The 12,695-nt window shown below is 41.6% G+C and overlaps 1 protein-coding gene across 1 annotated transcript; it reads right to left on the bottom strand.

Annotated features, from left to right (window-relative positions):
• Positions 1-8,898: 8,898 nt before the first annotated feature.
• On the bottom strand, positions 8,899-9,363 carry LOC144259639 (claw keratin-like). Its single transcript, XM_077807941.1, has one exon. The coding sequence runs from the start codon at positions 9,361-9,363 to the stop codon at positions 8,899-8,901; it is 465 nt and encodes a 154-aa protein (XP_077664067.1).
• Positions 9,364-12,695: the final 3,332 nt, after the last annotated feature.

The raw sequence follows: 12,695 nt of genomic DNA, 5'->3' as shown, positions 1-12,695 counted from the left end.
TTTTTATTTACTTTTATATGTCATGAATAAATACAGATTTTTAGATCCTAGCATGCAAATATATCGTCTTATGTGACGGATAAATCATGTATGCAAATCATACATCAAAGTCATGAAATAGGCTATAAATGCAATAAAAATAAGGTATTCAAAAGTTTTAAAAATGGAGGAGGGAGCACCGAAGATGCTCCTCACCTGGGGCACCATTTGGTCTAGGGCCGGCCTTGTGTGCACATCACACCATGTGGAGTTAGGTACAAATTAGGGCTGTCAAGCGATTAAAAAAAAATTAATCATGTGATTAACCGCTCTGTTAAACAGTAATAGAATACCATTTATTTAAATATTTTTGGATGTTTTCTACATTTTCAAATATATTGATTTCAATTACAACACCGAATACAAAGTGTACAGTGCTCACTTTATATTATTACTTTTATTACAAATATTTGCACTGTAAAAAAGAAACAAAAGAAATACTATTTTTCAGTTCCCCTATTACAAGTGCCATAGTGCAATCTCTTTATCATGAAAGTTGAATTTACAAATGTAGAATTATGTGCAAAAAATAACTGCATTCAGAAATAAAACCATGTAAAATTTTAGCGCCTACAAGTCCACTCAGTCCTACTTGTTCAGCCAATTGCTCAGACAAACAAGTTTGTTTACATTTTCAGGAGATAATACTGCCCATTTCTTGCTAACAATGTCACCTGAAAGTGAGAACTGGTGTTCACATGGCACCATTGTAGCTGGCGTTGCAAGATATTTATGTGCCAGATGCACTAAAGATTCATATGTCCCTTCATGCTTCAACCACCATTCTGGGGGACATACGTCCATGCTGATAGCAGGTTCTGTTTGATAACCATCCAAAGCAGTGCAGACTGAAGCAAGTGCTTTAGAAATCTCACATTGGTACCTTCTTTGCATTTTGTCAGATCTGCAGTGAAAGTGTTCTTAAAACAAACATGTGCTGGATCATCATCCGAGACTGCTATAACATGAAATATAGGGCAGAATGTGGGGAAAATGCAGTAGGAGACATACAATTCTCCCCCAAGGAGTTCAGTCACAAATTTAATTAATGCATCATTTTTTTTTAACGACATCATCAGCATGGAAGCATATCCTCTGGAATGATGGCTGGAGCCTGAAAGGGCATACGAATGTTTAGCAAACCTGGCACGTAAGTGCCTTACAATGCCAGCTACAGAAGTACCATGCAAACATCTGTTCTCGCTTTCTGGTGATATTGCAAATAAAAAGAGGACTGAGTGGGCTTGCAGGCTCTAGAGTTTTACATTGTTTTGTTTTTGAGTGCAGATATGTAACAAAAAAATCTACATTTTAAGGTTGTACTTACATGATAAAGAGATTGCCCTGTAGTACTCGTATGAGGTGAATTGAAAACCAGTATTTCTTTTGTATTCCATTTTTACGGTGGAAATATTTGTAATAAAAAATAATAATATAAAGTGAGCACTGCACACTTTGTATTCTGTGTTGTAAAAGAAATCAATATATTTGAAATGTAGAAAAACATCCAAAACTATTGAATAAATTTCAATTGGTATTCTGTTGTTTAACAGTGCAATTAAAACTGCAATTAATTTTTTGGAGTTAATCATGTGAGTTAACTGTGATTAATTGACAGCCCTAGAACAAATTAGTTGTCAAAAACACATAGAAAAAAATTATATCAATTGAAGGATTTATCAAAATTTGGTTTGTAGGAACAAAGGAACTCTCAAGTCCTCCAGGCAGTCTAGAAAAGTTTATTAAAACACTCATGACTCAGGGGGCTTCTAACCATGTTAACTTATTCTCCTATGTGAACTGGAGACATCCTATTCAACTTGCTTTCTCCATAACCATTCAGATGATGTGTTAGGGATCCTTTTAATTTAGTAATTAATCTTGCCCATTCACTTTGTAACTCTTAACAATGGGAAGGGTTTGGGGTATTTTCATTTTTTTCCCATTATCAAGTTTCAGGCGTTGGTCTCTTCATGGTTTAGATGTTAAGTTCCGGATTTTTGGAGCAAGACATGGAGTTGGGACATGAGAGCTTATTGATTTTAGTGGGAACTTGGGCATTCAAATCCCTTAGGGAGCTCGGAAAAATCTCTCCCCCCAATTTTTAATTTAGGGTTTAGGAAGAAACTCCCTATTTCCTCCATAAAGGACTAATTCATTGTTCTGCTTTCTTCTGAAGCAGCTGGTGAGTGACACTCATTGAGACAGGATACTGCCTTAGATGGGCCACTCGTCTCTTACAGCCTGGCAACTGCTACCTTCTCATGTGCAGGAGTAATTCTAGGGGCAGATCCCCGTCTGGTCTGACTTAGTGTAGCTGCAGTGAAACAACACAGATTTACACCATGGGAGGAGGTTGTGTTTAGTGTTGGGCTTTGATAAAAAAAGAAAACACTTTAGTTTTGCTAAGGTTTACAAACCAAAGCACCTGCTATCCCAGCCATGTTCTGTGTGATATTTTTTTTAATAGACTGGAAATCCCAAGCGTTAATGAAAGAAATGTTATAAACAGTAGAACCTAAGAGTTATGAACACCTCGGGAATGGAAGTTCTTCAAAACTGTGAAATGTCTGTAACTTTGAAATAACTCTTCTGGCTGGTCTTTCAAAAGTTTACAATCGAACACTGACTTTTACTGCTTTGAAACTTTACTATGCAGAAGAAAAATGCTGCTTTTAACCATCTTAATGTAAACTAAACAAACACACAGTTTTACTTACCTTGTCAAATCTTTTTTAAAAACTTTCCCTTTAGTTTTTTAGTAGTTTACATTTAACACACTGTGCTGTATTTTGCTTTTTTTATTTGTCTCTGCTACTGCCCAATTGCATACTTCCAGTTAAAAATGAGGTGTGTGGTAGACCGGTCACTTTGTAACTCTGGTGTTCATCACTCTGAGGTTTTACTGTATTTATACGTCTTAGAGACATGGCTTTTTTAAAGACGAAGACAGTAACAAGGATTCAAAAGAGCTGGTTGGGTTTCTTTCTTTCTTTCTTTCTTTCTTTCTTTCTTTCTTGCCTGCTGTGTGTTTCAAATTTATCTCCACGGCAGAGAGATGTTTTGCTTCACGTGTGGAGTGACATGCCACGAACCATGCATGACACTGATGTGAGGCAGTTCCCTGACTCCACAGTGCTAATTCAACCCCCACTGGCAGTTGTGACCTTCCCAGGAGCAATTCTCAGCTCTTTTCCTTGGGAGAGCAGAGAGGGATCCTCAGGAGCAGCTGACATAAGAGGTGCTGATGGGGGCACATGTGGTGATAGAGGCTTAGAACATTATGGAGGATTATATGGTGATGGGGGTCCCTGTGATTATGGGAGATTACACGGTTATGTGGCCAATACAGTTAGGATGGGCTCTATGGTCACAGGGGCCCATATGGTTCTGGGGGAATACAAGGTTTGTGGGGATGGCGAGGGGCCATCATTACATTAGTGGAAACTGTGGGCCATGTTAAATCCAGCAGGCATATCCATAGGAAAAGGAAGAGCCAGGAAATGAATGGCAAGATACAGATTCATGTCTGATCACATAAGCGTGGCTTTGAGAAGTGGTGAGTACACCGAACTCAGTGTGAAATAATGAGAGAGCTGCATTTCATCAGCACCTCTGCAAACATTCCTCATGTTCCCCATGGGTTTCTTCTAATGCCTTCCTGGCTATGGGCTTCCTGTATTAACAGTACAGTGGGCCTGATTCTCAACTACATGATGGGTTTTTAGACCACTCTGCAAAGTGCAAATGGAGCCGGGTCTGTAAGGTGTATGTTACCTACATCTACATCGGCTTGAATGGCTCTCTCCCATGAAAGAGGAGTGTCAAAAGACTTTAGTGTCAATGAGAATGATGCTAGGTGATCTCCTATCCAGGAATATGGACCCTTTCTTTCTGCCTTTTAACTTTCTAACAGCAGCTGCATAATGGAGAAAATTTTCAACTTTCACTTTTATTGTGTTTTCCTTTAGTTGAGACTGACCAGGGTGAAACAAGTAATTAAAAATGGTGGCAAACAGACTTGAGTGTCAAACTGGGTGACTGGGCAACAAAATGGCAGATGAAATTTAATGTTGATAAATGCAAAGTAATGCACATTGGAAAGCATAATCCCAACTATACATATACAATTATGGGGTCAAAATTAGCTGTTATCACTCAAGAAAGATCTTGGAATCAATGTGGATAGTTTTCTGAAAACATCCACTCAATGTGCAGCGGCAGTCAAAAAAGTGAACAGAATGCTATTAAGAAAGGGATAGATATTAGGAAATAAAATATCACGTTTCCTCTATATAAATCCATGGTACGCCCCCATCTTGAATACTGTGTGCAGATATGGTCGCCCCATCTCAAAAAAGATATATTGGAATTGGAAAAGGTTCAGAAAAGGGCGACAAAAATAATTAGGGGTATGGAATGGCTTCCGTATGAGGAGAGATTAATAAAACTGGGACTTTTCAGCTTGGTAAAGAGATGGCTAAAGGGAGATATGATTGAGGTCTATAAAATCATGACTGGTATAGAGAAAGTATATAAGGAAGTATTGTTTACTACTTCTCATAACACAAGAACTAGGGGTCACCAAATGAAATTAATAGGCAGCAGGTTTAAAACAAATAGAAGGAAGTATTTCTTCACACAACACACAGTCACCCTGTGGAACTCCTTGCCAGAGGATGTTGTGAAGGCCAAGACCATAACAGGGTTCAAAAAAGAACTAGATAAATGCATGAAGGATAGGTCCATCAATGGCTATTAGCCAGCAAGGGCAGGAATGGTGTCCCTAGCCTCTGTCTGCCAGAAGCTGGGAATGGGGTACAGGGGATGGATCACTTGATGATTACCTGTTCTGTTCATTCCCTCTGTGGCACCTGGTACTGGCCACTGTTAGAAGACAGGATACTGGGCTAGATGGACAAGTGGTCTGACCCTGTAGGGCCATTCATATGTTCTTATGTACAATCTCTGACAGCAGTTTGTCTAACCTGGTCTTAAAAATCTCCAATAACCAAGATTCCACAACCTCCCTCGGCAATTTATTCCAGTGCTTAACCATCCTGACAGTTAGGAAGTTTGTCTTCCTGTCCAACCTAAACCTTCCTTCCTGCAATTTAAGCCCACTGCTTTTTCTCCTATCCTCAGCAGTTAAGGAGATTTTTTTTTCTCCCTCCTCTTGTTAACAACCTTTTATATATTTGAAAAATGTTTTCATGTCCCTTCTCAGTCTTCTCTTCAGACTAAACAAACCCAATTTTTTAAATCTTTCCTCATAGGTCATGTTTTCTAGACCTTGAATCAGTTTTCTTGGTCTTCTGTGGACTTCTCTGGACTCCAATTTCTCCACATTTTTCCTGAAACATGTCACCCAGAATTGGATACAACATTCCGGCTGAGGCATAACCTGCTCAGAGTAGAACAGAATCATTACTTCTGTATTCTTTACAACATTCCTGCTGATACATCCCAGATTGATGTTTGCTTTCTTTGCAACAGTGTTACACTCTTGACTCACATTTTGCATGTGATCCACTATGACCCTCAGATTCCTTTCCACAGTACTCCTTCCTAGGCAGTCATTCCCCATTTTGTATGTGTGCAACTGATTGTTCCTTCCTCAGGGAGTACTTTGCATTTGTCCTTATTGAATTTCATCCTATTTACCTCAGACCATTTCTCAAGTTTGTCCAGCTCATTTTGAATTTTAATCCTTGAGACCCCTCCCAGCTAGGTATCATCTGCAAACTTTATAAATGTACTCTCTGTGCTATAATCTAAATCATTGATGAAGACATTGAACAGAATCAGACCCAGAACTGATCCCTGTGGGACGCAACTTGATATGCCCTTCCAGTTGGAGTGTAGACCCCTGCTAAATACTCTCTGGGAATGGTTTTTCAACCAGTTATGCACCCACCTTATCCTAGCACCAACTAAGATGTATTTTCCTAGTTTGTTTATGAGAAGGTCAGGCAAGAAAGTATCAAAAGCCTTACTGAAAATTAAGATAGACCACATCTACTGCTTGCCCACTATCCACAAGGCTTGTTATCCTGTAAAAGAAATCTATTAGGTTGTTTCACAGATTTTGTTTTTGATATATCCATGCTGTTATTTATCACCTTATTATCTTCTAGGTGTCTGGAAATTGATTCCTTAATTATTTCCTCCATTGTCTTTCATGACTCCTGTAGATGACTTTGGTGTAGTTTAGTTTGTCTATCTGGGCAGAACTGAGGTGGGCAGAAATGAGGCAGTCAGTTGTGTTTGTAACATCCTTGTGAAATCAACTTTTGGTCCTGTCATTTCACCAAGGAGTAGATGTTGCTGTTGGCCAGTAGATGAACACATGTGGGCAAAGAGTCAGAGGAAGATGAATTGAACTAAGTTTTCTTGGTGCAATGAAATCCAAAATCTCAATGTGAAGCTGAACTATTTTTGCCCCATTGCCCTAAATCTTGTCAGCTCATGTCATAAATATAAACGGAAGGGTAAACACCTTTAAAATCCCTCCTGGCTAGAGGAAAAACCCCTTCACCTGTAAAGGGTTAAGAAGCTAGGATAACCTTGCTGGCACCTGACCAAAATGACCAATGAGGAGACAAGATACTTTCAAAAGCTGGGGGGAAGGAGAAACAAAGCCTCTCTCTATGTCTCTATGATGCTTTTGCCAGGGACAGAACAGGAATGGAGTCTTAGAACTTCGTAAGTAATCTAGCTAGAGATTCTTTAGATTCTGATTTCTTTAAATGGCTGGGAAAATAAGCTGTGCTGAATTGAATGGATATTCCTGTTTTTGTGTCTTTTTGTAACTTAAGGTTTTGCCTAGAGGGATTCTCTAGGTTTTGAATCTGATTACCCTGTAAAGTATTTACCATCCTGATTTTACAGAGGTGATTCTTTTTACTATTTTTCTTCTATTAAAATTTTTCTTTTAAGAAACTGAATGCTTTTTCATTGTTCTTAAGATCCAAGGGTTTGGGTCTGTGGTCACCTATGCAAATTGGTGAGGATTTTTATCAAACCTTCCCCAGGAAGGGGGGTGCAAGGTTTTGGGAGGATTTTGGGGGGGGAAAGACGTTTCCAAATGGACTCTTTCTAAATTATATCCCAGTTAGACATTTGGTGGTGGCAGCGAAAGTCCAAGGGCAAAAAGGTAAAATAGTTTGTACCTTGGGGAAGTTTTAACCTAAGCTGGTAAAAGTAAGCTTAGGAGGCTTTCATGCAGGTCTCCACATCTGTACCCTAGAGTTCAGAGTGGGGAAGGAACCTTGACAGCTCATCTCCAGCATTGCAAAGTGAGTGCAAAGTTGGTGTCGAGGAGGAGAGCTGCTTGAATTTACACCTCTCATTAGGTTGTCATAAAAGACTGCTTCCGAGATGGATGCTACGTGCTACATGTCACTGGAGGTCCCATCAGAGGAGAAGAGAAGAATGTCCTGGAAAAAGGAGAATTATTCTAAAAAAGGGCTGCTGACTCCATAATTATGTTTCCGCTGTGTGTCTGTTGGAGAGTTTATTATTGAAAATGCTCTCAAATGACATGCCAGAGATACATTCATTGAAACATTCATCCTTAGCATCTGGAGGAGCAGTGGTGATGGAAATGAGATTTGATTTGGTCTGAGAGCTCCAGATAAAGTACCCATAACAAATAATGAGGTTAGTAAAGTTTTCCCAGCATTCGTCTTTATGAATAATCCCTGCTGAAACACCCAAACCCCGGGGAAGGGAAGCTCCATAGAACAGGGAGGGTGATTTGTGAAGTGCACATTGGGAAGAGCTTTCTAGTGAAGAGCCAGACATTCAAAGTGCTGTAGAAGGAAAGGCTTCGTGTCCTGAAAGTTGCTCTGCTATTCCAGGAGTTTGGGGTAGAGTTAACTTTACTTTGTTAAAACAGGTAATGCAAGGTGGAACTCCATCCCAGTACGGAAACCCAACATAATGCTGTAAACTACTTCAAGGGCTGAATTCTCCTATCACTTCAGGGCTTCAAAAAGTCACATCTTGTGAAATGCCTGATGCTGCTGGCTCTTCAGGGATGAATTTTGCCTAGGGAAATGTTTAAAGAAGGAGGGAGGAACAAGGAGAACCAGAAGACGGATATAACGATGCATCAGCGTTTTTAATGTGAGTGACATTGGCAGTACACAGTTACAGGAAAAATACGTGAACAGAAGGAACGTATTTTCAGTTTTTCAAGAAGGGCTGCAACCGAAAACCCACCTAAATGGGAAGTATTTCACACAAGATGTGCTTTTTTGTTGTTGCAGCTGCAGAGCTGGACAAACAAGTTCCCTTCACAACCATTTTCAGTTACTTTTATTCCCTCAGTCAGTGGGAAGTGAGACAAAGCAAAACAGAAGCAGAGGACTACACAGCTTCTCAGTTAAATGTCTGCCGCAGAGAAGGTCAAAGCGAAACACTAAAGATACGTATTGATGGAAAGGATAGAACAGACAGGGTCTAATTCTCCTTCACAGCAAGGTCTCTTTTTCCCTTGCTCAAGGGACTTCAAATGATAATAAATGTAACTGATGCCTGTCTTAAGGCCCCTATTTCCTTTAAACTGTGGAGTTACTGTAAACAGCCTGTGTGTTATTCAGAATGAGTCCATATGTGAAAACGAAAATCAGCACTCCACTGGCAAAGCCTTGAAAGAGTCCTAAAGTGTAACATTAGAAATGCAGCAGGGCTATCAGACCAAGGTGCTGAGCAAACACAGCTCCCACTGAGCTCAACTGGAGCTATGTTTGCACAGCACTTCTGAAAGCCATGCCCAAAAGGTCAGGGGTGAATCTGTATCTTGCTGTTCAATTCCTGGTTCTTCCTTCATCCACGGATGGGTTCCTGCTGGGTTTAGCATGGCCCACAGCTTCCACTGAGGTACCTATGGCAAGATACCCCAGAACCACATAATCCCCCAGAACCATAACCACCCAGGTAACCGCCTAATCCCCCAGAACCACATAATCCCCCATAACCATAACCACCCAATCCCCCATAACCGTAACGGCCGCCGTAACCACCATATCCCCCTAAACCATACAATCCTCCATAATGGCCTCCATAGCCGTACAATCCCCCGTGACCCAATGAGCCCCCAAAACCGGGTTCAACCACAGGTGCTCCTACGGCTCCCACTCCGCTCTGCTGAGGGAAATTGCTGAGAATTGGTCCTGGGAGGGTCACGACAACCGGGGAGGGTCTGATCAGCACTTCAGAGTCAGGGCATTGCCTAACGCATGGCTCATTGCAGCTGCCAGTGACTGGACTGGGCCGGGCCACCCCGCATTCTGGATAGCAGAGGCCTGAGAAAGTCATCTTTCTGGGAAGGAAGTAAACCTGAAACACACAACAGGAATTAGAGTAAAGAGAAGTTAGAAGGGCTGGTGGAAGAAAGGCTTCAAAGCTCAGTGTGGCTCAAGAGAGAAAGAAAGAGGGGCCTTAGTCCCTGTGTTCATGGCCATGTATTTCTTCCTATATCCTCTTTCTACACTTCCTGTCCACTCGCACTAAACTTCCCTCCCAACCGACCCCCTAGAGCCCCTCTCAATGGCTTTGTCTGAAAAACACCGACTGGAACAAGTGTCACTATTTCCATGCTGGGCACCTGGGATTCTGTGTCCATTTTAGACATTTCTCAAAAAAAACATGTCGGGGATCATGGTAATCACTTCCTGTCATTGGAGGATTTAACCTCTGCATGCAAACCAGTTGAGTCTGGTTTCACAGTATAGTTCTCTGGTTTTCCAAACCTTGGAAGTCACCAGAATTTGCTGATGAATAAAGAGAAAACTTTACTTTTCTCCAAACAAATCACCAAGGACAAGCTCCTCAGCTGGCGTTCAGGTCCACTGACTTTCATGAAGTGACACTAAATTACACCATCTGAGGAGAAGCACCTTCAATGGGTATTTCTGCTCAGAAGAACATAGGAATTGCTAGGCTGGATCTCACCACTTGTCAACTTCATCCATTCTCCTGTCTCGAAGAGTGAGGAGTAACAGCTGCTTCAGGTGAAAGTAAAACACCACTGGTTTGGCCCTTTCTGGACTAACCTGGGAAAGTTTCTTCCTAATACAGCTAAGTGAAAAATGGCTAAATGACTTTCTAAAGTTACTGAAAAGATTTCAATGCCCTAAATCTATTTCCAATTAATAGGAAATGTGTTTCCCAATTGCACATGTTGCTCCTAAAATTCCCCTATTAGCTTAAAATCATGAATCCACGAGCTCCTGTAACTGAATTACTACACAAAATAATTAGGAGAGAACACCCTGATCCTAATAAATATCTCAGGGAGTACATGAAAGGTTCCATCTTAAATGGAAATAGCCCCTACTGTCACATTTATAGAGTTCAAAAGCCATTGAGTTGAATTGGACTTACCCAGTTCACCAAGGAGATGAAGTCCGGAGAAGTGTTTAGAAGAGGTCTGAGTGGTGAGCACTTTTATACCGTTCCTAGGACTGCCTGGAGGATCTGCAATGCCGTTTGTGGAGGCGGTCCTAATTAGTTACCAAACAAACTTGATTGCCTTGCAAAATCCTCCTTTGGATGGAGCTGTTTTCCTCAGGGGTTGTGATGATTGGGCTAATCTCAGCCTCACAGGGCGTGACATGCACGTTGCACTCTTCATCTTTCTTTCATCTTTAAATGGCATGGACCAACTACATTTCTCATGTCATTCCACTGACTTTATTGGTGCTGCGATTATAATGAATGTCAAGGTGATTCTGAGCGACATCAGTAGGACAACTGGCTGTCATGAAAGGAATCCAATTTGAGCCTTCCAATTCATGCTGGTTGTGGTTATGGACATTGGGCAGTTTATTCTAAACTGGCCAGGAAGCAGGGAGCCATTTTTCTGCATTCTCACCACCTCCATTCCCAGTGGGTGAGAACCAATTCCCTTTGAAGTCAATGAGCATCATTCCATTGCCACCAGTGTGTTTCCTGTCAGGACCTTAAGCCTGAAATTCACCCTTTGGCAGGGGGATGGGACGATGCCTATAGACAACTTTAGTCCCATGCTTAACTTACAACTAGGTCTTAACAGGGACTTAAGTGGAGCATGGGCCTTTGTGATGGCCCTCTGACCATGGGTCAATATCATCATATGGTGAGCAAAAGGTGACCTACAGTTGGACCTCCACTTGGGTCACCAATGCCGTCTCAAAGGGTTGCCTAGATCAGATTTGCTCATGGGTCAAGGAGCGGGATGGCGGAGAGCGAAAGGAAGCAGTGTTCTTTTATGTCAGGATCTCTCCATCCAGGAGCAGCCAAGAAAAGGACGTCTTCTGAGACAACGCAGCTGATGGAGCCCAGCAAGGAGTGGAGGAGAGATGAAAATCACACATTCTTGAGGAAGGAGGAGATGGCTGTGGGATGGGATTTGACATTAACTTTGACCAGCCACAGGGCATGCTGCACAAAACATTCCTGCCAGAACCAGCATGCTGTTTAGAGTGTAACAGATATCCACAAGGGGGAGGGGGGTTCCATGTCCAGGGAATGAGTTGGAGGAGTCTTCCTTTGATGATGGGGCCCTGAACCTCTGTGAAGTTGAAGCAACTCTGCTGATTGACACCAAGGGGGCACCTTCATTTTCCAATAAAAATGTTTTAAAAAAAACACAAATGCAAAATTACATTCGAATGAAAATGAAACAGACCCAGATTGTGTGGCTTTACGTTACGACCTCGTTAACTTAACGACATCAGAGCTTGGCCTCCATTTTGTTTAAAGTGACTGTCTGACTCAGTGCAGAGGTGTCTAATCCCAACAACAATTTATTAATATTCCAAGAATACAACCCTTTGCAAACCAAGATCTATTGACACAGTGCAGCCAAGAGGATCTGCGCACCATCATAGCCAGGAGGCGTTGGAGATGGATCAGCCATGTGCTTTGGATGGAAACTGATTCCATCACCAGAGTTGCAGTAAGATGGACACCTGAAGGCAAGTGAAAAAGAGGCCGACCAAAAACAACATGGTGAAGAGCTGTGGAAGCTGAGCTGAAAAACCTGGGGCAAAGCTGGGGAACCACTGAAAGACTTGCGAGAAGCAGACAGGAGTGAAGGAGCTTTGTCACTGCTCTAAATGCCAGAGGCGTAATAGGAACATGATGATGATGATGACAACCCTGTGCATGTGTGAAACACCAGTGAGTGTTTGTGAGGGGCTTTGAACTCTGGAGTTCTGAGGTCGCTGAAGAACTTCCAGCCTTCACACCCTGACTCTCTCTGTTTGATCGGCCTAGAAACAGAGACACGCTGAGGTGAATGTCACATGGGGGTCAGTTGCAGAAACAAAAATACAACCCAATCCTTTTGACTCTTCCTACCACAGGCTGAGCTCTAGGCTGAGCTCTAGGTTGATCCCTGTTGCACTGTGTTACAAGACAAGGTTAATAACATGTCTGGTTACAAAATGTTTGCATCCTTGGATCTCAGCATCAACAGTAAAAAGCTGGCTAATGTTTTGATCCACTTTCACTGTCATTATATGTGAGGATAATACTTCTCCTAAGGAATTACAAGTCTGTCAATTTCTCTTTTCCATGAGTGTGGTAGCATTAGAAATCTCAGTATATAATTCAAGCATCAAAAACTTGCTTAAAGTCATAGCACCCATTGGGATGAAGTCACC

Source organism: Eretmochelys imbricata, chromosome 1 (genome assembly GCF_965152235.1).
Source record: "Eretmochelys imbricata isolate rEreImb1 chromosome 1, rEreImb1.hap1, whole genome shotgun sequence".
Lineage (NCBI taxonomy): Eukaryota > Metazoa > Chordata > Testudines > Cheloniidae > Eretmochelys > Eretmochelys imbricata.
This window is presented reverse-complemented; position numbering and strand designations above follow the sequence as displayed.